General features: G+C 50.0%; 1 protein-coding gene across 3 annotated transcripts in view; it reads left to right on the forward strand.

Moving 5' to 3' along the window:
* Window positions 1-25,814, forward strand: part of Lrrc20 (leucine rich repeat containing 20) — a 103,584-nt gene that overhangs the window by 61,773 nt on the left and 15,997 nt on the right. For 2 of the 3 annotated variants that reach the window (XM_028886170.2, XM_037199489.1), the window contains exon 4: window positions 10,657-10,824. The exons of the other annotated variant lie outside the window; for it this stretch is intronic. In XM_028886170.2, coding sequence (XP_028742003.1) covers window positions 10,657-10,824 — 168 coding nt within the window. The remainder of the gene's footprint in view (window positions 1-10,656; window positions 10,825-25,814) is intronic. 3 annotated transcript variants of the gene reach the window in all.

Genomic DNA, 25,814 nt, shown 5'->3' on the forward strand with positions numbered 1-25,814 from the left:
GGACCTGGTGGCAGCCTGCTACTCAAGCAGGGGGCCACCTCCTCCATCCTGCACCTTGGCACCCTAGCTCTCTCCCTACCTAGCCAGGGCGAGTGTGCTGGTGCACACAGGGTGAAGCACTCCGAGACCACTGGAACAGGATGGCTGAATTAGCTGTGTCCTCTGGCTCAGTTCCCAAGCTCACATTTTCCAAACCCCGAGCGACAAAGGACTTTGCATTTCCCTTTCCCCACAAGCTCTCTGTATAGATTTCCTTTGCTGCTGTGCTGCGGGGCCCCTCTGCCCCTCCCTCCCCTGCACCCCATCCATTTCTCTGCTGGTTGGTCACGTCCCCCCACCCCTGCACAGCTCCACCGCATCATTGGAAAGAATGGGTCCTGCCTGCTTGTTTATTTTTGAATAGGCAATACATATACACAATGCAGTGGTCCAGTCAAAAGGAATAATAGAGGGAAATAAGTCTCTCTCCTCCCCCAGACATCCGGTTCCCTGGCCAGCAGCAGCTGTCGCTGCCAGCTCTAGAGATGCTGCTGGCCTGTGAAATAGAAATGCATCTCATATTAGTGACATTTACAGCATCCCATCAAGAGCAGGCGTTGTTGTGAGCCCTTTCCAGGTATAAATTTATGAAAAATTTTACAGCTCTCCCCTTTTCCCTTCCCTTCTCTTCTGCCTCCTTTTCTCCCTCTCATTGTGTTTCTAGCTCTCTCTATCTTCTTTCCTTTTCTCAGAGAGTGCAAGGAACTTGCCCAAGATCACACAGCAGGAGGGTGGGCTGAGACCATGCACTAGAAAAGGATACATGTACCATGTTTACATCATAGCTTTGTTCGACTTAGGGGTTGGTGTTGTTCCAGTTAGGGATGTAGTTCAGTTGGTAGAATGTTTGGGTGGTGTGCACGAAACCCCGGATTTGATCCCCAACACTGCCTAAACCCCTTATGGTGGCGCATACCTATAATAGTAGCACTTGGGAAATAGAGGCACAAAGATCAAAAGTTCAAGATCATTCTCTGCTGCCTGGGAGGTTTGAAGTTAGCCTGAGCTGTATGAATTAGGAACTGTCTTATTAACTGGCTTTTATGGGGGCGGAATGGTCAGCCCTTCCTTTTAGTCACAGGCCTTCTTATCCCCCCCCCCCCCCCGCAATTTGGGGTGTGTTTTCTGGAAGCTTGGCTTTGTTTCCTTTCCAGTTATTACCCTGGGGAAACCTTCTGTGCTTTTACCCAGCCCCACACATGGCCCCTTGGAAACACTTACTGCCACACTGACATCCGGCTCTTCCACGGGGTAGGCACAGCTGTTTAGTAATGCAGGGTCAGAGCCTCCTTGCTGGCTGAGCCCTGGTCTGCAGGTATGTGGAGCTGGCACATTCCTTTATAGGGAAGCTGCACCGTCACTATGAGGCCAGCCTTGCATGTCCCCTAACAGAATAGACTGGTTTTCTCTCTCTTCCTCGGGTTAATCCCAGGAGACCCTGGCAGCTGTCCAAGGTAGAGCGGACTTGGAAAGTGTCGAGATGAGATCGGAAGGGTGCATTTGGCAAACACTGGAAACCACAGAAGGAAATGTCACTGCTAGGGCTGCTGCTCTCAGCCAGGACACCTCCAGAATGGGATGAAACAGACTCTTCTCCCAAAGCCCTTTATGTCCTTGGATTCCCAACGTGTTCAGCTCTGAACCCTGGCCCCTCAGACAGTCCTTCAGACCTTACCCCTCAGCCACGAAACCCTGGGCAGAGGACCTGGGTGCTGTTGACCCTGGGGTGAAGAGCAGAGTCAGGCCTGGCTGTGGCCAAGGCCATGTGGAAGGGCGGCGCAGTCACAGGGCAAGCGGCAAGGGCTGTTTCCTGTGACACAGGAACAGTTGGGAAAAAAAACCACAGGAGCCCAGAGCAGGCTGTTGGGAAGATGAAGCAGAGCCGTTGGCAGCCTTGCTGGCCCCCACTGGTCTCTCTAAGCCTCTCCTCTATGCCCGTCTGTTTTGTGTTGTGCTATCCAAACACCCAAGCTGAGTAATTTCCCAAGTAAAGAGGCTTGGCTCCCAGTTCAGGCAGCTGCATGGTTTGAACAGCCGGACTCCAGTGTCCTGACTAGGATACCTGGCTTCATCCCAGTGTGGCTAGGATAGGCAGAGAGGGAACCAGCCATGTGCAAAGGGAGTCAGTGCATCGGGTGGCTTCGATTTAAAATGACTCACACTCTTGAGAACTATATTCCACCCTGCAAGAAAGGCACAAATCCCTTGATTCACAGTTGCCCCCATGATAAATGCCATGCACTTGGTCCGCCCCCCCACACACACCTTTTTTTGGAGACAGGGTCTCTCTGTAGCCCTCCCTGGCTGGCCTGGAACTCACTATGTAGACCAAGACGCAGACTCACAGAGATCTGCCTGCCAAAGTGCTGGGATTAAAGACGTGTGCTGCCACACCCGGCACATTGGCCCCTTGGTTCCACCACCCCTCCACCCTCCTTCTCCCGGGGTCAGGCTTCCGGCACAAGCACACTGGGGGACACACTCAAACCCCATCTGGACCGCAGTGATCCGGTGAGATTGGGGATGATGTGTGCGGTGCTTAGTAGCCATCATCAACATGACTGGATTCAGAATCACCATGGAAACACACCTCTGGGTATGTCTGGGAAGGTGTTTTCAGAGGTTTCACTGAGGAAAGGAGACCCACCCCGAATGTGGGTGGCACCATCCCTGATTCCAGATGGAATGAAAAAGGAAAGAGTCGGCTAAGACCGGCTTTAATTTCTTTCTGGTTTCTGACCAGGAACACAATGCGACCATTTACTTCACGCCCTGCCTCCCCATCTTCTCTGCCTCGATGCCCTGTTCCCTCAAACTGTGAGCCACGACATACCCTTCCCTAAGTTGCTTTTATCAGCTGTCCTGCCACAGTGACAAAAAAAAGTACCCAGTGCGCCTGGGTAGGCACATGAACGTTTTGATGAGCGGTGGCTCTGGTTTAGAGTGACAGTCACATTGGGAGGCTTACTGTGTCTGTAGGGAGACTGCAGCCAGTCGGTCACAGAAATAAGCCTCTACAGGAGAAACTTCAATGGGACCTGAACTGCAGAGATTTAAGCTGGCAGAGATGGGTAGCCCGAGGTTCAGGCGGTCTGTCTGACCCACCTGCAGGCAGAAGCTCTGGGTCCCTGGATCCATGGTCAAGATCTATGTCATAGAAACAGGTGCTTTGTTCAAATACTGGTGACAAGATTTGTCTGGAGCCACTGAACTTCCCAAGTCTCACTCATCTCACTTGCAAACTGTGTCCGTGATGCTGGTGTTGAGCTTGTGGGACCATCGCAGGAGGTGACAGAGGCCATGCAGGGAAGGCAGTTTGCACAGTACAGGCTCTCCAAAGGTGCTTGGTGGCAGTCCTCAGTAGTTTAGAGAACTGACGGCTTTAGACATGCAAGATTCCAGATTGACCATCGAAGCTAGATGGGTGAGTCCGCAGATGGTGCAGAGAGGCTGTGGGATGAGGCCTCTGAGACCTTCAGAGACAAGAGATACTGAGCCAAGGGGAGATGGATGGACGGATGCATGGATGGACAGACACATAGATACATATGTACCTACCTACCTACCTACATATATATGTATATACACATATAGACATAGAGGGATATAGACCCAGATAAATACAAATATAGAAACACATAAAATATAGACACAGACATACAGGAACATAATAGCTATGTAGATACATAGAGAAATAGACACATAAACTGATACATGCATAGGTAACCACACACATGCATACTCACATACAGGCAGATACACACATAGAGATATGTGGATACATGTTCTGGCTCCGGGGCAAGCTGCCTTCAGAAGGCTGCCTTGTAATTTGCCTTTAGGGACACACACTTGTAATATTTCTGAGCCATGCTGGGACTGTGATAAGACTCCAGGCCTGAATTGGTTTGATAAAGTCCATCTTTTTCCCCTTAATAACAGTTGTGATTGTTTCGGGAAATTAGAAGTAACAGTGGAGAGAGGAGAGAGAGTCTCCCCGATGTAGCATGAATCTTAAAGAATTCTCATTAATAAAACCAAACCTGAGGCCAGTTATTGGGGTGAGGGCTGGAAGATCAGAGAAGCAGAGCAAGCCACAGCTTCCTCACCTCACCAGTTCCTCAGCTGATCCTGTTTCCTCAGGCTGGAAGCCTCTGAGTCCTCATCCAGAATGGGTCTCAGCTGATCTGCTGCTAGAAGCCTGAAAGCTTAACCAGGCCAAATGCTTCTAGTTTCTGGTCCTCATGCCTTATATATCTTTCTGCTTTCTGCCTCACTCCCTGGGATTAAAGGCTGCTTTCTGGGATTAAAGGTGTGAGTCACCATGCTTGGCTGTATCCTTGAACACATGGATTTCTGCCTCTGGAATGCTAGGATTAAAGGTGTGTGCTACCACTGCCTATCCTCTATGTTTAATGTTGTGGCTGTTCTGTCTCTGACCCCAGATAAGTTTGTTAGGGTGCACAATATTTTGGGGAACACAATACCACCACACCGAGCCAAGAAGAGATGGATGAATGGATGGATGGATGCATGGATGCATGGACAGACACATAGATACATATGTACCTACCTACCTACCTACATATATATGTATATGCACATATAGACATAGAGGGATATAGACCCAGATAAATACAAATATAGAAACACCTAAAATATAGACACAGACATACAGGAACATAATAGCTATGTAGATACATAGAGAAATAGACACATAAACTGATACATGCATAGGTAACCTCACACATGCATACTTACATACAGGCAGATACACACATAGAGATATGTGGATACATGTTCTGGCTCCGGGGCAAGCTGCCTTCAGAAGGCTGCCTTGTAATTTGCCTTTAGGGACACACACTTGTAATATTTCTGAGCCACGCTGGGACTGTGATAAGACTCAGGCCTGAATTGATTTGATAAAGTCCATCTTTTTTCCCTTAATAACAGTTGTGATTGTTTCAGGAAATTAGAAGTCACAGTGGAAAGAGGAGAGAGATTCTCCCCCAGCCTCTGCAGCATGTGCAGCGCTTGTCCTGCAGAGCTGTGTGTGTGTGTGTGTGTGTCTGTCTGTCTGTCTGTCTCCATCCATCTTGAAGACTGGGGCAGCAGCAGGTCTGAGACCCCTCATGTGGGCGAAACTGTGTGTGGGTGATTATCATGGCTGTTTTTACTAACTGCTGCAAACACCTGCTCCCACGTGACTTGGGACATGGTTCGACTCGCTTGGCTCTCTTCCCAGATGCCATTAGGGATACAGAAAAGGAGGTGGCCAGTGGCCCCAGCAGTTCCAAGACTGTTTTTCATTCTGTGACTGGGTGCGTAAGCATGCCTGCACCACCATATAATGCCTCGTCCTCCCCAGGATTCGCTCCTCCCCTCTCTCCACTCCCAGATTTTATCTGCCAGGTTTTTAATGGATGTCTATGCCCCATGCCAGGGAGAGAGTCCCTCTGCACTTCCTCCCATGGCGCAGTGAGTACTGTACACGAACACAAGCTCTAGAGCCAGATATCCTGGGGTTCAAAGTCAGTCTGGGTGTGGTGATGCACACCTTTAATCCCAGCACTCAGGAGGTGGATCTCTGTGAGTCTGAGGCCAGTCTGACCTACAGAGTGAGTTCCAGCCAACTTCTAAGTGGCCTGTTAGGCTTTGCAGGCAGTGGCAGAAAATGCAGCTGCACAGCATGTTTCTGGAAAGTGGGAGCTTTGGGAAACACACTGAAAAGAATGTGAGCAGCCTGGGAAAATGGGCTCATCCTCCCCTGCTTCTGAGAGGCTCCGGGGCATCCCCGCTGTGAATGTCCTCTCTGCCTTCCTCTCCGCTGTATTCTGCCTAGGGCACGAAGTCTTCATTCAGCAGCAGTGTTCAGTAAGATATGAACAACAGTACTTTTTATAGAAAGCAATAATAGGTTTTTTTTTCTCTTTTTGATAAAGGAACAAATCAATTTCAGGAAGAACTGTGATGTATTCAGAACAGGAACTTTGCAGCATTGTCAGGGTGATGCTGAAATCCATTCACCTGTTCATTTGTTTACCTGCCCAGTATTCTCGGGTGCTCACTGCATACTGGACCCTTGGGGAATTCTCGAGTGCTCCCTCCGGACTGCACTTTTCTAGTGCAGCTTCCGTTCTCACAGCAGGAGGCAGAGTGTTGACAAGCAAGTACACTTAGGAAATGGGGGGTCTCTGGAGGCAGGTACCGAAGGGAAAGGCCAGTGACCAGGGGGAGGGAGTCCCACTTTAGGATGCTTGAGTGAAGACACAAGATCGCATGAGGCAGCAGGGCTTGCACACAACCATTGAGAACATTCTAGAAAACAGGAAGTGAAGGCTGCCCTTAGCACCAGCACTTGGAAGCCGAGACTAGAGGACCACGCATAGTTTGAGGCCATAGCGAGTTCCAGGCAGGCAGGACGACAGGGTGAAGCCCCACCACCACGTGTGGGGTGTGGGGTGCTAGGTTGGTAGTCCAGTTGTAAAATATTTGCCTAGCATTCACAAAGCTCTTGAGTTTGATCCCTGATACCAAATATACATGAGGGGTGGTGAACACCTGTAATGCTAACAAATGGGAGGTCGGGGTAGGAGAATCAGGAGATCACAGTCATGCTCAGTGACCTAAGGCATTTGAGGCTAACCCTAGCTGCATGAGATCTATTGCCCCAAAAGAAACAGAATAAGGGAAGGAGGGGGAAGAGGGAAGGAATGAAAGGAGGAGGAAAGGAAGGGAAAATAAAAGAAATGAATGAATGAATCAATCAATCAGTCAATCAAACTATGAGGACCCCAAGGCAGCAACCTGCTCAGCATGAGGAAATGCTGTTTGGCCAAGGCACAGTAGGCTAGATGTCTAGCATTGCCCCTGGTTACTTGAATGACAGCTATGTACCACCGTGACATAGGGTGTTTTATGATTCAGACATGGTTATGCATTGGTCTAGCTGCTAAAGGGGTCGATCTTGGTTGCATGGAACAGGCCTTGGATTTGCTCATGGGACCTTAAGTTCAGGATGTTACCAAAGACAGGACGCTGGGAGGCACCACCTGACATCCCCTCCCATCACTCATTGGGTACTCACTGAGTGACCATATAAGCCCAGAAAGAGGCTGGACATAGAAATGAAGAATCACATGCAGTTCCTGTGTTATCATAACAGAGCAGAAGACTTACAGTGTGTCTAGAATGATGTGTGCGTGTGTATGTGTGTAGGCATGCGTATACAGAGGCCCTGCCAAAAGGGGACACGGTTCTGAACCCTTGCTGTGACAAGCCCGAAGGTGAGCTGTAGGGACCACAGAGCAGGCCATCAACCCAGGTCCACATCACAGGAGCCCTGTGATAACATGGAGCGCAGAGGAAGGGGCTGGGCTGGCCACAGAGATGGAGTGCTAGACTCTTGTCCTGGGGGAAGTACTGTAAGATAAATAGAAAGCTTTCTCTGGCTGCCTCTCAAAGAGCTTGCCACGCTGCTTTTCATTTTGCCACTTAGCACCGAGGCAAAAATAAAGACTTAGGGTGAGTTATGCCATTCATCTTAATGTCACACAAAACCTGTTTGAAGTGCAATTACTGGGGCAGTGAGCGCACACGCAAAACCCTGGAATTGGACAACCTGTGTTTTACTGCTGGCTTCCAGAGGTGCTGTGAGTGGGCCCGAGAGACCAGACTCCAGCCAGGCTCAGGCAGGTTAAAAGGAAAAAGAGAAGCAGGCTGTCCCTCATCCCATCCCTGCCCAGGACCACCCACGAAGCCAGGTTGCCAGCATGTGCATGTCAGGCCTGATGGCGATTGTTCGGCTCTTAGCAGATGCTAGACTGCCACGCCAGGTGTCCCCTCCACCGAGAGCCCCCCAACTTTGAGCAGACAGACAACTGCAGCTCCCCATCTTCACCCCTGGGCATCAAGACCTGCTTGGTACCTGCGGCAGGGATGGCCCAGAGTGTCAGTCCTGCCAAGATTCAGTCTCCAACTGGCCACCCACACCAGGTACACTACAGTACTGCAGCCCAAGGTCCCTGGGCAGGGGTGGGATGAGGGACAGTCACTGTGTTCTAGCCTGAGACAACACAGGATACACAGGCCTGACTCTGGTGTTCCCTACCGGAGGTGGAGGGCTGCATAAGTCTAAGCGAGGCCTAACACAGGCCCGGAGGAGAGGGAAGTGGGGCTGTAGACAGCCCAGAAATGGAGGCAGGCCTCCATGGAAACTCAGACATCACAAAACAGTTGCGGAAAATGATGAAGACTTTCAAGATGATACATGGGAGCCAGCCATGGTGGGACACACCTGTAATCCCAGAACCTGGGAGGCTGAGGCAGGAGGATTTTGAGTTTGAGGTCAACTGAGGCTGTATGATGAACAGCACTCAGGGGGCAGGGACAGGCGGATCTCTGTGAGTTCGAGACCAACCTGGTCTACAGGGTGAGATCCAGGAAAGGCGCAAAGCTACACAGAGAACCCCTGTCTTGAAAAACCAAAAAAAGAAAGAAAGAAACTGTCTCAAAACAAACAGAAAATACCGCATATGGGCACTCCGCTCCAAAGGAATGGGACCCTATGGGACTGCATTGGTCACATGTCCACAAAGTTGGTGCTGGGTAGAAGAGCTGAGGGACGCGATGTGACATTTTGGGGTCTCCATTTCCTTTGGGTCAGAGTTGGGGCACCTGTATCATAGAGAAGCAGGCTAGTGTACAGTCACATGTGGATGGTCTCGCTCCCCGAATGGCCTTTCCCCACTCCAGAAACTCAGATCCTGTTCCATCCATGTCCTGGTGCTTTTCCCGTGTGAACTGACATAGTTCTTCTCCATATCCCCGTGAGGCAGGCGCCTGCCAGCTCCTGTCTCAGGAGAGGAAGCTGGGATCTAAGGAGGCAAAATGACTAAGTCAGCCGAGGTGGCCGGGTTGAGTGTTACATTCCAGCAGCAGCCACCGATCCCTGTCACAGCCCGGTGTCCTACCCTCCACCCTCTTCGTCCTGGCTCTGTCTTTGTGTCTGCCTCTTCCTATACGAGGGCCCCTGTGGGAGCCTCCTCCCTCCTCCCTTCCTGCACGGCACCGTATTTTAGTGAACTGTGTTTCTGCCCGTCATACTGTAGCCACGCAGTTAATATCTGCCTTGTGCTTCTCTTGTGTTTTGTTGACTAGAATAAAAGGCAGAGGCGGATATGAAATGGACAGTGCTAAACAGATCGCCACAAAATAGAAGCCTCTCTGTGACAACCTCCCCCGCCTCCAAAAAAAGAAAGAAAGAAAGAAAGAAAGAAGGAAAGAAAGAAAAGAAAAGAAAAGAAACAGTGTAGATAGGAAGCCATTGAAGGGAACTCTTAAAAACTATGATAGCTCTTCACAGCTGATGGCTTCTGATGGGGATGCAGGCAGAGAACTCCATTTTCTTTAAGGGGTAGGTAGGCCACTGGGAGTTTGGCCATGTTCCAGTATAGGAGCCACACAAATTGGACTTGGTATTTTTTTTTCTTTTTTTCTTCTTTTGTTTTTAGGGAAGGTCACAGGGGTCCGGGGTACACCTGGGAGGATTGGGAAGTGAATGTGATGAGATGTATTATGTGAAGTTTCTAAATAATCAATAGAAACATTAAGACAAATAGAAGCCTCTCAGGTTAGCCAAGGTGTAGAACATCCCCGGTGTCTTCCAAGGTCCCCTCCAATCACTAGCATCCCTGCCTCCCTCAAATGAAGCTGCTTCCTGTTGTCTATGCTCATGCTCATTATTTCCTTACTTTTCTTTACTGTTATTGTTACCATCTCAGGGTCTTGAAAGAGTCCTTTTCTCTACGAGTTAAAGAATTCAAAGGCTGGAAAAATCTCAAGTGTGGCATGTAGCAGTAGGGACATTTTCAAAACACAACAGACAGAGGGAGTCATCTATCCCCCCCTCCCCCGCTTGCTTGCTTCCTCCTCCCTCCCTCCTTCCCTCCTTCCTTCCTTTCTTTCTTGTTGAGACAGGGTCTGTCTATGTAGCTCTGGCTGTCCTGAAACTCAACTCTGCAGACCAGGCTGACCTTGAACTCACAGAGATCCACTTGCCTCTGCTGGGATTAAAGGCGTGCACCACCATGTCTGGCCCAGGAGGGTTGTTTTTTTTTTTTAAGCTTCTCAGCTTCAGCTTCCGCCCTGGTCCATCTCTCAGTGCTGTCCACGCCTGCTGTTGAGGGCCCTTTCCACAGGCCACTGGTCAGCCTCACAGTGACCACTGGGGGGGGGGGAGCAGCCTGCCCACATCTGGTTGGTAGCGGCTGGGTGAGGAACAAGGACATGTGACAGAACTTGGCTGTCAAAGAGGGCCTTGAAGAAAGGTCGTGACCACAAGGCCTGTCCACGGGAGCTATCACGCCTGGATCTTTGGGTCCCAGCTTCTGTCAGGAGAGCCTCCCACAGAGCCAACGTGGGGGTGCCTCTGCTGGAATAATGGCAGAAGGCCCTGGGCAGTGGTGGGGGGCAAACAGACCTGGAGCCATCCTCTTGGGGCCTTCTTGTGTGGCAGGGTCATCCTCACTGTCCTCCCGGCCTGAGCACTGGCGGCGACCCTGGTGGCCTCTGGGCAGGCCCCCTTCCCTCCCAACTTTCCCCCCTTTCCTCCTGTGGCAGAACTCCGCCTGGAAGGGAACTACCTCCATCGCCTCCCCAACGAGGTCAACGGCCTGCAGCACCTCAGGGCCATCGACCTGTCCCGGAACCAGTTCCAAGACTTCCCGGAGCAGCTGACCACCCTGCCCGAACTGGAGACCATCAACCTGGAGGAGAATGAGATCGTGGGTGAGCGTGGCTGCTGCTGTCCGAGGCTCTGCAGAGCGCGGAGCGCTGGGATTTCTTTTCTGTGGGCAGACTTGACGTTGCCCAGGCCAAGGCACCTGAGCAGACAATGAGCCTGGGACGGTAACCACTGCCCAGCCCTGCCACCTGCCAGGTGCTAGCTCAGACACTCACCTCCGTCAGCAGCCTGAGCTTTTCCCCATAGCCCAGTCCTGAACCTCTCAGGACAGTGTGGGCCTCGAACCCCGTCTCCCTAGCTTTTCACGTACCACCCTAGGCTGTCTCCAGTCCCCTTTAGCCACAAGCCCCTGTACACTGAGCCCTACTTGAATCTTCTGTCCTCACAGCAAGTAGCAGGGCGGGGCGGGGGGGCGGCGGCGGGGGGGGGGGCAGGCTGGTCCTGCTTAGAACAGTCCCTCAGGGCCCCCACTGTGAGGACGCATCAGGCCAGTACCTCCTATGCACAGCAGCCCTCAGAGGCTGGGCTCTGCTAAGGTTTAGAGTGTGCCCTCCCTCCCTCCGTACAGTGCCTGTCTGCCACGCCGGGACCTCACAGAACGGAGCGTCCTCTCCAGCTAGGAGCCGGATGTCCCCAGAGAGAGCAGATGCTCACTTGTCCCTTTGTGTCCTCATCTGCCTGGCTCTTAGTTCCCCCGGCCCCATCTCGCCCTCTCACTGCGTCTCTGTCATCCACGGCTGTTCTTCCGGTAGCAGCCACGTGACCTCGAGTCCCCTTCAGCTCCACTCTGATTTTTCCCAAGTGTTCTTATGGCCCTTTATGCCACTTGATAAAAGGCAATGGCCTTCGGAGTGGTTTGGGCTGCGGCAGGGGAATGCCTTGTGTGGTAGTCAGTGCCTGTGTATCCAGGATGCTGTCTGTGGGCAAGACTTCTGACCTGGCCAGGTTGGGAAGAGGTGAAACCAGCTGACCTTTTCCAGTTCTAGGTCTGTTGTTTTGTTACTGTTATTTTTTAATTTTAAATTACATTTATTTATTTATTGTACGTATGTGTCCGTGCGCGCGCACTACAGAGTATATGTGGAGGGCAGGAGACGACTTCTACCGTGTGCGTTTTGGGGATTGAACTCAGGTCACCAGGCTTGGCAGCAGGCACCTTTGACAATGGAGCATCTCGCTGCCCCCACCCCCTTCTCTGACCCATGAGTAAAATGAGCTCCTAAGTGTTACGAGAGAGCATTAGATTGCATAGAGAGACTGCACAAGAAAAAACCCATGATTGTGAACCTCAGCCCAGTGTCTGTGGTGAGGGCCCCTTCCCCCGGCCCACTGGCCTCAGAGAAGCCTTTGGCCACGGGCACTCCCGAGGCCTGGGGTCCCCTCAGCAGTCTGGCCTGACTTGGCTCACTAGTCACTTGGTCCTCTGCGTCGTCGTCGTCTCTAAGCAGAAAGAGCGTCCCCCGGGTGCCCTGTACCGCGAGGTCTCCCGTCTGTGCCGCCCCAGTCACCCAAGCTCTCTGTCTGTCCCGGCTCTGCCTTTCACTGGCCCCTCACTTCCTCTGCCTCTGCCACTTCCTGCAGCTGATCCAAGTGAGCCAGTCATCGGGCAAGGGCTCCTGGGGTCAGTGCCAAGTCCAGAGATGAGCAGGTGAGCCAGGACAAGGTTCTGGGCAGCTCTCTGAATGAAAGTGATATGGAGTCAGTGGCCACTTGGTACTTGGGTCGTCTCTGACTACCCCAGAAGGTGATCAGGGATGAGAGAAAAAAAAAAGTGTCTGTCAAGCTTGAGCGAAGACTGAATGTCTGCTGCAGCCCATAAAGTGACTGTCACTAAGTCAGGCAAGACCTAGGGTCCAGACACTTTCATATTCCTCTCCCTCAGAGCAGCGCCACAGCAAGGACCAGCCACATTGGCTCACTGTCACACACACACACACACACACACACACACACACACCTCTGCCTTTCTAGGGAATGACAATAACAACTTGTCACATGTGCTTACAGCTTAGCAAATCTGTGATGCATATCCTCACTTGATACATGGAGAAACTGAGGCCCCTCTCTGAGAGGTCCTCCTAGCCTTTGTGGCCAAGTTCCTTTTGCACACTTGGTCAGGTAAAAGGGACCTCAGTGCCTAGGCTGTTTCCTAGTCAGTTTAAGCCCTAGTCAGAGGCCAGTGCTGGGGACTACAGAGATGGGTGGGGAGGGAGCTGGCTCTATCCAGCAAAGACTCCTGGCTGTCCCCAAGCAGCAGCAGCAGCTCTAGCGGTGTCCAGCTAACCTCAGGTAGTCATCAGACTGCTGCAGGAGACTTGGTTGTTCTCATCTAGAGAGAGGGAACGGACCGAGGCAGCCATCGTACCCTGCCGAGTTGCCCCAATTCTCCCGGGTCTCTTCTAGTTACCCAGCGGCTGTTCTGCTTCCAAATCAATGGGAAGGACGTACCACATCCTTCATAGCCCTTCTGGAGTGAGACAAGCCCCAGAGTAGGAGGGGGAGCTGTCGCCAGTGAACACAAGGACCGTTCGTCCTTCAGTGGGAAGAGCTTTGTGCTGTCCGCCAGCTCCAGTTCATCTCCCACTAGACTGTAATTACAGTCAGAGCTTGGGATATCTTCAAAGTGACTTGTTTCCCCTTAGAACTTTAAAGCGGTGATGGATAAAATAAAGCCAAATTTTTTATGAGAAATGTCTTTTTAAAAAAACCTTCTGCCATGGGATTTTTATTACATTTATTTATTTATTTTATGGGGGTTGGGACATGAGCCCCAGTGCATATGAAGAGGTCAGGGAACAACTTGCAGAAGTTGGTTCTCTCGTGCCTGGCACAGTGGTGCACTTCTTTAATCCCAGCACTTGGGAGGTAGAGGCAGGCGGATCTCTGTGAGTTTGAGGCCAGCCTGGTTTAACATAGTGAGTTCCAGGACAGCCAGGGCCGTATAAAGAGAGAGCTTGTCTCAAAGAAAAAGGAAAAGTAAAAGGAAAAATGAAGGAAGAGAGAGAGAGGAGAAAGAAAGAGAGAGAGAAAGGAAGAAAGAAAGGAAGAAAGGAAGGAAGAAAGAAAGGAAGGAAGGAAGGAAGGAAGAAAGAAAAAGAAAGAAAGAAAGAAAGAAAGAAAGAAAGAAAGAAAGAAAGAAAGAAAGAAAGAAAGAAAGAGAAAGAAAGGAAGAGAGAGAGTTGAGAAGTTGAGTCTCTCTTCCACTCTATGAGTCCTGGAGATCAACCCCAGGTTGTTAGGTTTGGTGGCAAGCACCTTCACCCTCTGAACCATCTCGTCCACCCCAGAAATAGCTTTGAGATTTCTGAGTTACTGTAAAGCTTTTTCATTCAGCAAACAGGGCGAGGGCTGAACCAGCTGTAAGTTTTCAGAGGGACAGCTCCACCCCCAGCCCTGAGGGACTTCCCCTCACCAGGCCTCCTCTCCGGGCCCTGGAAGACTGCCATGTGTAGCATCCCTGGTCAGTTCACCCACCCTGTTCTTCCCGCTAGTGCTGCCCTCTGACCCCACTCCACACTTAGGGCTGTTCCGGGGCGAGAGAGAAGAGTTGGGGGTGGCATTTCATGGAGAGAAGATGTCCTGGGCCCTCTGCAGGGTGTGCCGATTAGGAGGGAGAGGGATACTCGGTTTGTTTTCTGAGGCCCACACGGTGGGGGGGGGGCACGTGTCCTTGGTGTCTTCTGGTGGTGAGTGTCCTCGGGTGTCGTGGCTATGAGGCGTGTGTCTGCACGGGTTGTGCAGACAGTCTCTGGGCTGTGACCCTGCTTCTCTATGCTCTCCTCTCTGTTAGAGCCACCTGCCCGGCTACCCCCTGGGCACAGCACGCAGCGTCGGCAGCTCACTGCCTAGAAAGCACAACCACAACACAGAGCAGGGATTCAGAGGCCTCAAAACGCCTCTGAAGTCCCCAAGACCAAGTCGGGCTGATCATTTCAGTTGCAGGCTGTGATCCACTGGAGAGCTGTAATGGTAAATTTGTGGGTTGAGACCAGCAATCTTTTTAATAGAGTAGAAAATATCAGGGTACACACCTCATGAAACCCAGTCAGTTGTTACTTTGTGACTTTTAATTTTAGTTTTTACTGTGTGTACACTCAGGTGTCTATTTGGGGTCATGGTGAAAGATTATGTTCCTTGCCCTGGTCATAATAAAAACCACCAGGGCTGTTAAGATGTAATATGCTTGCCACCCAAGCTGGCGAGAACTGGAGTTTACCTGGGAACCCACATAAAAGTAGAAGGAGAGAACCAACTTGACAAAATTTTTCTTGAAGCTGAGCATAGTTGCACATGCCTTTAGTCTCAGCATTTGGGAGGCAGAGGAAGGTGCGTTCAGAGCCAACCTGGTCTACATAGTGAGTTCCAGGACAACCAGGGCTGTGTAGAGAACCCTATCTAAAAACAAGCAGGGACTGGAAAGATGGTTCAGTGGTTAAGAACACTGGCTGCTCTTCCAGAGGACCCAGGTTCAAGTCCCAGCACCCACATGACAGGTCACAACTGTCTATAACTCTAGTTCCAGGGGATCAGACACCCTCACACAATGTACACAGGCAAACACCAATGCACATAAAATAAATAAAATAAAATAAAAACAAGAAAACATCAACAACAAAAAGTTGTCCTTTGGCCTTTTGGCACACATACACATAATACTAATAAATAAAATCTTAAATAATAATAATAATAATAATAATAATAGCAACAACTACGCAAAGACACTTCAGTGAGTTCTACAGAGCACGGAACCTCTGTTCTCAGCCAACCTGGCCACCAGACCCCACCCTCCAGTCAATGTCCCCGGCTGTAACGTACAACCTTGTCCTCTGTTATCCTCTGACCCCATCCTGGTCTGTGTTCTTAGTCTAGAGGACCTCTCATGTCTTAGTGCCCTCTCTGCCAGTGACTGGATTCCCCAGAGTCTAAACGCCTGGTTCAGTTGGACAGGAAGCGGAACAGGTGGAGGGCTGTCTCCCTCTTTCCCTCCCCTGCCCCCTGGTGCCTCCCATGCAGATGGGAAGCTTTCTGGATTTCAGGGAGCGTGGTTGTTTGTTCCAGTGGGGTGGGTGTTTGTGGCTTAAGAGTATTTGTTCAATACCAGGCATGGTGGTGCACTCCTTTAGTCCCAGCACTCGGCAGGCAGAAGCAGGTGAATCTGTGAGTTCGAGGCCAGCCTGGTCTACAAAGTGAGGGCCAGGACAGCCAGGGCTACACAGAGAAACCCTGTCTCAAAAAACAGTGTTTGTCCAAACAGTAATCACCTAAAAGTGTATGGGGTATGAGATGGTCCCTCTATTTTCCAAACCAGAAAGTAGTAGTCACCTCTCCAGATCCATAGGGACGGGTGCCAGGACACAAAATTACCAGCCCTGAAGCGATGATCAAGTCCCTTGCACAGAGTGGAAAGAATTAGTACAACTTACATGTAGCCTCCAGTACACTCAGAGTCGGCTCTCAATGGAGCACCTAAGTGAGTATAAACGCTGAATGAATGGCTGTGACCCCACATTGTTTAGGGGATAACGACAAGACAGTTCTGCACATGCGCATCACAAACCTGGTTGGTTTTTTTTTTTTTTTTTTTTTTCTGACTGATTTTAGCCTGTGGCCAGTTGAATTATTGAGTGACAAATACACAGGTAGAGAAGATTCTGTGGAGGCTTGTTAAGTATTTATGAACGAAACTGCTGGAGGAAATAGTCTCTGGAGAGGCAGGGCCTTCTTGTCCTGACCTCGAGGCTTGCTGGTATTAGTGTGGACAAATACCATCTATACTGCTTGAAAGGACCTAGCCACCAGGGGAGGGTGGACATGCTGGCGCCCAGAATGCAGAGGACTCTGTAGAAGCAGGTGGCTGTCCGTGTGCTTTTAGGAAGGGACTCCCAGACTGTCCCAGAGAGGGCTCCTGAGGAGGTGAAGTGTTCAGCCCGACTGTGAGCAATGACGCGGGTTGGTGCCAGGGTGCCAATCCTATGAGGATGAATCAGCTCTCCCATCTCGGGAACCTGCACGTGGATCGTGGATGTGGATGATGAGAGGGAGCATGGCAGCATTACCTTCTCACTTGGGGAGCGTTGGCTGCTGCCTAGCAGTGCTGGACCGCGCGGGGGTGAGGAGGAAATCACATGTTTCGACAATTTCATTTTGCTAAGCAGGAGGCTCCTAGTTAAGTTAGAATTTGGCTCTCCACAACTGTCAATTCTGCTGTTGTTTTGCACCCACACTGTTCCAGAGAGCAAAGGATCATAGGAAAAATCTGTTCTTGTTGAAGACTTGGTAAATAGCCAGACATGATGGCATATGCCCGTTAATTCCAGCACTTGAGAGGTAGACATAAGATCAGGCCAGCCTGAACTACAGGAGACCCTGTCTCCATTCCTTCACACACACACACACACACACACACACACACACACACACACACACACACACACGGAATTTAACAAATAAGAGCTGGGACTACAGCTTAGTGGCAGAGTGTTTGCCTGGTGCGTGAGGCCTGGATTCAAGATTCAGTCCCTCCGGGCTGCAGGTACCTTCACCTGAGGTGCCAGCTGGTTTTTATGTCAACTTGACACAAGCTGGAGTCACCTGAGCGGAGGAAACCTTAACTAAGAAACTGCCTCCATAAGATCTGACTTGTTAGGCATTTCCTTCCTTCCTCCCCCACCCCCTTATTGGAAGATAGATTCTTTTCTCATATAATATATCCTGATTATGTTTCCTCCCTCTACTCTCTTCTTACTCTATTTTATTTAGATCTTCATTACCCCTCTATCCTGTCTTTAAACCACTGCCGAGCATTTATTCTTGAATATATCCAGGCCTTCCCTTTTCCAATGCCTCATTCTGCCCCTGGGAGAGCAGTGGAACCCACGACAGAAGCTCTGGTGTGTCCTTTAATCCCAGCACTTGGGGAGGCAGACACAGGCGGATCTCTGTGAGTTCGAGGCCAGCCTGGGCTACCAAGTGGTTTTTCAAGACAGGGTTTCTCTGTATAGCTTTGTGCCTTTCCTGGAACTCACTCTGTAGCCCAGGTGGGCCTAATTTACTTTTTTGAAACAAATTCTTTAAGTTTTGATCCCTGCCTCAGCCTCCCTGTATGATCCCAGTGCTGGAATTACAGGCATGCATCGTCACATCCAGCCATAGCATTTTATAAAGTGTCAAGTTCCTCCATGAACTTTTAGTGGATTGTCACCCATCTAATTGTGCGTTTAAAGGGGTCCTTTCAGTCCTGGCTGGTGCATGATAGCTCCTGGTCATAAACCTCCTTCCCACTACATATCCCACCGGTTACCCCAGGCCCCTGTGTGGAAAATGCATAAAGCAGAGACCACCAAGGGCTCTTCAGGTCAAAGAGGGGCTGTGGGAACCTGGATGTTTACAGAAGCATCCTAGGCTGTAGCAGTTGCGGTAGGCTGGACCACCATTAGCCACCCTTAGGTCAGCCCTGGGCGGGTGAGGAGAGGGAAGTGCTCCAGATAACTTGGTGCCTCCCATCATCAGGATGGGCAGAACTGCTGGGTACCAACTTATCTCTGCCTGGTGGTAGAACCCTTGCTTAGCATGTATGAGCCCCTAGGATTCAATCCCTGGTCCTGGGGGAAGGAAAGATGGAGAACAAGAGGCCATGTGACAACTGGTTGAACCCAAGCCCTTCCACGAGGCCCTGTGTGGGCAGTGGGTGACAGTTGCGATGGGCAGGGACTCCGAGACAGAACCCCACCCCTGCCATTGCTACTGCATTGATTGCCAAGCCTAACTGCCAGTGTCCAAGGAAAGGTAGATTTTATTTCCAGGTTTGTTCAATGTGTGGGTGTCAATTTCCTCCGGTGACTAGAACAATAGATTAAATGAGTTCATTGTGTCTAGCTGACAGGCAGGAAACTATCTGTTCCAAAGTGGAGGCAGCAGCCCGTAAGGTAACACAAGGTCAAACAAGGGCTTATAGAATGTAGCCACGGCATCTTATTTACTTTTTTATTGCTGTGGAGAGACACCATGATCAAGGCAACTTATAAAAGAAAACATCGGCTGGGGCTCAGGACTCCAGAGGGCCAGAGTTCTCGATCATCACAACCGGGAGCATGGCAGCAGGCAGGCAGACGTGGTGCTGGAGCAGTAGCTGAGAGCTTACGTCCTGATCCACAAAGCATGAGATGGAGAAGAAGAGCTAAACTAGAATGGTGTGGGCTTTTGAAACCCCAAAGCCCACCCCCACTGACACACCTCCTCCAACAGGGCCACACCTCCTAACCCTTCCCAGAGGTCCACCAGCTGAGGACCAAGCATTCGATATAGGAGACTGCTGGGCTTACTATCATCCAAACCACCGCACACGGACTGTAGAGTGAGGCCCAACCTCAATGAGTTGCCCAAGGTCACAAAGTGACCTTGCCCTAGCTGAACATTAGAGTCAGTACAGAATGGCAGTCGGCTACAGTCTGTGGGCATGAGGGTCCCTTCTCCTTCCCTCACCACACATACCTAGGGGATGGAAAGCCAGGGAGATCCGGGCAGTGCTTCCCTTGCAAGCATGAGGACCTAAGTTCAATCCCCAGAACTCACAGAAGAAGGAAAGCTGGGCATGGGCAGGTGAGATGGCTCCTGGGGTCGAGGCACTCGGTGCTAGGCCTGACGTCCTGAAGGAGATCAGCAGATCACTTCCATCAGCACGGCGGAAGGAGAAAGCCAACTGCCGTAGGTTGTCCTCTGGCCTCCACCCTCACGTACGGGCGTGCACGCACGCACGCACGCACGCACGCACGCACGCACATATATACACACACAAAATCAAGTTGGGCATGTTGCAGTGCTTGTAATCCCAGGATTGGGGAGGTGGAGACAGGCAGGTCTCAGGCACTAGCCAACCTGGCTGTAGTGCCAGTGGCCACGTCAGAGGAGCAGCAGGTGGCGACTGACTTCGGGGTGTCAGCCCAACAGGAGGAAAATCCCTGATGGGTGAATCTCGGATTAGGCAAGGCCCTGGGACCACAGACCCCAGAATGTTTTTTGCTTCTGCTGTGCCTTCACATGTTGGCTACTGCCATCTTTTCTTTGGTATCTGGCATGGTGTGGATGGGTGTGGGGAGATCCTTTCCCACTGCCTGTAATGTAGTGTGTTTATCTCATGGATACATTCTGTTCTGCTGGGCACTTTTACCTGTGGTGGATTACGAAGATGATTTCTTCCTAAGCCGTACTGTCTAATTGATAATAGTAATGTTAATTTAAATAGAGTTTTGAGGATTAAAAAAAATAAAACAAGGAAGTGTCACACAGCTAGACCATACGAGTTTCTATTGAGGAGCCGTATAGACTGTGGCTTAGGTTAATGACTAAGAAAAATAATTGAGGGGTTGGGGATTTAGCGCAGTGGTAGAGTGATTACCTAGCAAGTGCAAGGCCCTGGATTCGGTCCTCAGCTCCAGGAAAAAAAAGAAAAAAGAAAAAGAAAAACAATTGAGTCCCAGTAGCCTAGCTAGCTTAAATTCTTTTAACCTTGATGTTGGGTCATGTGTTCACAGGTTTAAGAGTGCATAATAGCTGAAACAAAGCTTTGAAAATAGCTTAAAGTTGGACTAAGATGTTTTCATCAAATAGCTTTGAGGTGAAAACCCCAAGAAGATAATTTAAAGCTTTAGAAAGGCCCATAGTTGAATGCAGAACTCTTTAAGTTCAGGTAACAAGAACAAAGCAGCCCAATTATCATTGGTTGACGTGCCTTTCTTTCTAGGATTGGTTGATGACCAAAGGTGATGATTAATTCCTTGTACCCATTTTTGCCCTCAGTCTCCTGATATAAAAAAAAAAAAACTATTGATGAGTGGGTATGCACTGTAAAGATTTAAAGTAGAGCTGACTGATTATTTTTCATATATAAAAGTTTAGGTTTGTGATTCCTTTAAGATTCCTTATAATATTACCTTTCAAGATAAGTAATAAAGTAATTGGCCCTTTCTTTGTAACTGCAAAATGCAGCCTGCCAGTAAAAGACCCAACTGAGAAGAATAGCTTGCTTGCTCACACAGTTAATCTATAACAAGTTACTTGGTTATGAATGTAATGTGGGTTCTTAGGATAATTTGTTTTTCACCTGTCATACTTAAAATATTTAATCATGTAAAGGATATGAAAAACATGCTGGTGGTTTTTTTTTGTTTTGTTTTGTTTTTTACTGTTTATTTTGTATTCATTCACTTGAAAAACAGAGGGTAACCACATTGTAATTTTTATATAGTCTGAAAGATTTTGCTGGGGTATGTCAGCTGTAAGGGAAAAAAAATAAAGAGAGTTAAAATGGACTAAAAGGAAAACATCAGGAATGGAAGAGTTAGAAGGAACTAGAAGGGAAACATCAAGAATAAAGATAGAGTTGGAAGGAAAACATCAAGAATGAGAGAAGGAAAGCTCCAGGAAAATGATAGAGAATGCAAAAGAAGAATAAAGAAAAGGTCAGAAGGCAACCATCGAGTCAGTGTGTGAGTGTCTTTTTCCCTCACCCTCTTAGATAGAAAAGTCTAGTTTGCATCGAAGCCTTGGATTCCTTTCGAGCCTTGGGATGTCTGGAGGCTGCTCCTCCAGGCGGCGATACTGTAGTTGGTTTTTTTTGTTTGTTTTTCACTCTTTGGGGGCCTACCACCCAGCTCTCAAATAAATACCTGGAGACTTATTCTTACTTATGAATGGCTGACCTTAACTTGGCTGGTTTCTAGCCAGCTTTTCTAACTTAAATTATCCCATTTCTCTTTAACTATTTTTTGTCTCTGAGCTTTTTACCTTTCTTTATGTTATATATCTTTCTTTCCTTCTTACTCCATGGCTGGTTGTGTGACTGGGTAGCTGGCCCCTGACAGCCTCCTCCCTCTCTCCTTATTCTTCCTGCCTGCCAGCCCCGCCTATCCCTCTCCTGCCCAGCTATTGGTCATTCAGCTCTTTATTAGACCAATCAGGTGTTTTAGGCAGGCACAGTAACACAGCTTCACAGAGTTAGATAAATGCAACATATAGGAATGCAACACATCTTTGCATCATTAAACAAATATTCCACAGCATATACAAAGGTAACACATCTTAAACTAATATTCCACAGCATCTGGCCTATTTGATGAGCTTCAGGCCAGTAAGAGATCCTGTTTCACAAACTCAAGGTAGACAGCACCTAAAAAAATGCCAGCAGAGACTGTCCTCTGGCCTCCATGTGTGCACATGTGTACCCAAACACACCTACAATTGAAAAACAGTGGGGACTGGAGATGGCCTCTTAGCATTTGAGAAGAGAGAGCGGCCATGGTGCCTGCTTTCAACCCTGGCAAAGATTTGGCCAGGCGGGGACCCTGGATCTGGCGTGTCTGAGGGGGCAAAGCCAAGCTTTGGCCCTTCCCTCTTACCTACCCCTACATCTCCAAGCCTGCCTCAGGGAAATGGAGCTGTCTTCCTGGGTGTGGGGTCTGGAATTTTCCCTGGTTTGTTTTCCAGACTCAGTCCTGCCTGGTGGCTGTGCAGGAGCATCCCAGGACCTGGGAAGGACAGTCTGCCCTCCCAGATGGCCGTGGCCTGTACGCACAGCAGGTTCATTCCGCTCAGCAGCCTAGCATCCACAAAGCTATGCATTGCTTCTGTGGACATCAAACGCTCGGGACAGGCATGGGTTGTGCCAACAAGAGATCACTAGACAGACAGTTCAGAGAGCACCCGCTGGCCACCGCTGTGGAGTCGCCAAACAGGATTCAGCGGCAGTTAGTACAAAGAAGTCCTGGTTCTCAGGCCCAAGGGCAGAGAAGAGCCAGTTTGCAAGGCCTGGCCCAGCACACGTCCAACCACAAGGAACTAGCAAGGCCGTGTCTAGGCAAAATATCTTTTATATACTTAAAGTCTCTGCCCAAATGTCACCGTCTGTCCTGGCCACTGTGTGGTGAAGCCTTGATGAACAGAAACCCCCCATTATCCGGGACACTGTTGGCACACACACACACACACACACACACACACACACACACACACACACACAAACAGTTATCCAGGACACAGGCACATCTTTAACATTCTTGAACACTTGTTTAAACTGTAATTAAGGCTTGCACCAGGCCAGGAGTGTCGCTCACTTGGTAGAGTGCTTGCCTGGTTTGTACAAAGCCCTGGGTTCAATCCCCAGCACCACATAAACTAGGTGTTGTGACACCCACCCATGGTCCCCACACTTGGGAAGTGGAGGCAGGAAGATCAGGAATTCCAGGTTATCTTTGGTTATCGAGTGAGTTCCTTATGCTCTATTTACTCACTTCCCGCTCTGGGCTTGGCCTAGAGTGCTGGAATACTAGGTGTTTAAGCACAGCCTTGCAAGGATGTCTCCCCAGGGCAGAAGCAGCTTATTGGAGTCCCAGACATGGGTCTAGACGGGGCATGTTAACTTTGTGCCAGGCACTGAGCTGAGACACAAAGGAAAACAAATCTCTCCGTTCCTGTGGGGCTCCTGGCATCATGGGTTCCTAGTAGCTGCTATTTGCTCATTTTCCACTTTCTGCTTCGATGTTTTATCCGAGAGCTTTTCAAGGATGCTCCCATTTAATCCCCACTACAATCTTGTGGAACAAAGTGATAGTCACGCCATCTGGACAGAGCAAGGGTTCCAACCCAAGCTCCCTTGTGTCGCTCCTGCCAGCACTTGGCACAAGAATCGGGGAGTTTTCCACAGGCTTTGGAACAGAGAGCCCCGGGAAAGCTGTGGTTCAAGCACAGAACTGTGGCTGAGAGGAGACTCTGGTGGTGTGGAGAGAGTCTGCAAAGCAGTCTCCCGAGGTACATCCTGCCTGCTCAGGCTTGCTCAGTCCCTCACAGGGAGGCAGCAGGGCAGCACCCCAGGCTGGACACACCCCATGAGTATCTTCAGCAACTTCTCATGAGTCCTCATGGAGGGAAGAGGTGGCTGTCACACTAGCCGCCATTCACATCCTCCGGTGAACTTTTGAACACATCCAAGTCCGAGTCATATCCCACACCAATTAAATTAGGATCTCTGGTGGTAGAGTTCTGATTCGTGACTTTTAAAAACTCTCTAAATGAGGCTGAGAAGATGGCTCGGTGGATAAAGCATTTGCCCAGCAAGTGTGAGGGCCTGAATTCCAAGCATCAGAACCCACAAAAAGCCAGGCGCAGTTGTGTGGCACATCTGTAATCCCGGCACATCTGCAAAAAGATGGGAGGTGGAGACAGGAGAATCACAGAAGCTCATTCACTGGTACGTGTGTGTGTGTGTGTGTGTGTGTGTGTGTGTGTGTGTGTGTGTGTGTACACACACACACACACCACCCCTCATTCACTGGTATACACACACACACACACACACACACACACACACACACACACACGAAAATAAATAAATAGATGCTCCAGTGTTAGATGCTCCAGTGTTCAGGCAAGACTGGAGCTGACCTAGACCAGAACCTTCCATCAATAAGCACCCTTCTGCCCCAGACACAGGGTCTTTTCTACTTGGAAACACATGTAAACCCAGACAAAAACCTCATGTCAGCCCCCAGAAAAACTGTTAACTGCCCACCCCAAAGCCTCTGGGGAGATGTGTCGTTCAGAACAAGAACAATAGCCTGGTCCTGGAAGCTAACACTCTGCTGGAGGGCAGCTGAGTTGAGCCCCGTGACATGTCTCTTCTTCCACAGCTCCTGGGACCCCAGGCACGGAGCTGTGCCCCCCCTCCCCAGCCCCCAAACCCGCTGCCTTGGTTACTGCTCTCGATCGCAGCCTTTCTTCCCATCCACCATCCCAGGCATCTGACTTCTGACAGCCCCGGCATGCACTTCCAGCCCTCCCATGAGAGGCCACCAGCCCCAAGGGAGGGAGTGGCAAGACACTAGAGAGACAGAAAATTGCCCTGCTTTCTCAGACTCTCCCTAAGAGCATCTAAGGCAGAGCCCTGGAGGGTTGGGGCTGGCCGGAGCGGGGAGAGCGGGCCAGTTTGGGAGTGAAGATAACTGCTGGCTGATGATTTGAGTTCATCATTCCCCTGTCTCTGGAGGCCAGCTGTTATTTCTAAGGAGAACTGTTGTGATGAGACTTGATTGCATGTCAGACCTGAGTACAGAGACACCTGAAGGAAAGGCCACGTGACGAGTGGCCTTCTCTGCACTTGCCCAATGATCACACCAGCCTGTGGTGAGGAGGGGGAGAGAGAAGCCAGGACTTTTCTGTTTTTCTTTTCTGGCTCATACTTGTGACAGGTTGTGTCTGTGTGTGGGTAGGAGGGTGTTCTCGGTTTGTTACAGATCCTTTAAAAACTGCAGGCTTCCTTCCCGTGTTCTCAAAAGGGTTGCCCACCACACGCCCCTCAGTAACTCCCTCCTCCCTGGAAAACAGTGTATGGTCCTCTTAATGTCCCTGTGGCCCCACCCAACAGACTCTGAGGTAGATGAGAGGTTTTAAAACCAGGCACGGTGGCATGTGGTGCATGCCTTTAAGAAATGGTAGCCTTAGGGGGTTTAAGGTCATTCTCAGCTACCCAGCAAGCGTGAGGCAAGCATGAGCTACCCGAGACCCTCTCAAAGTACACACAGGGACTGGAGAAATGGCTCAGTCAGGGAAGTGGTTTCTTTGCATGCATGAGAACCTGAGTTCGGATCCCCAGCGCCCATCTGAAAAGCTGTGCATGGTCATCCTGGTTGCTTTCCATTGCTGTGATAAACACCATGACCAAAAGCATTTGGGGAGGAAAGGGTTGATTTTAGCTTCCAAGTTACATTCTGTCATGGAGGGAAGCCAGGGCAGGGCTCATGGGAGGAGTCGGAAGCAGAAACCAAGGAGAAAACAGCTCAGGACTACCCCGCCTAGGCATGGTGCCTCCCACAGTGGGCGGGACCCTCCATCATCAATAATAAATCAAGAGGATGCTTCACAGACATGCCCACAGGCCAGCTTAATAGAAGTGATTCCCCAAGTAAGGTTTCCTCCCTCCAGGTGTGTCAAGTTGACAACCAACATTAGCCATTAGCGACCACATGGATACCCATAATCCCAGCTC

This window comes from Peromyscus leucopus, chromosome 16_21, assembly GCF_004664715.2.
Source record: "Peromyscus leucopus breed LL Stock chromosome 16_21, UCI_PerLeu_2.1, whole genome shotgun sequence".
NCBI lineage: Eukaryota > Metazoa > Chordata > Mammalia > Rodentia > Cricetidae > Peromyscus > Peromyscus leucopus.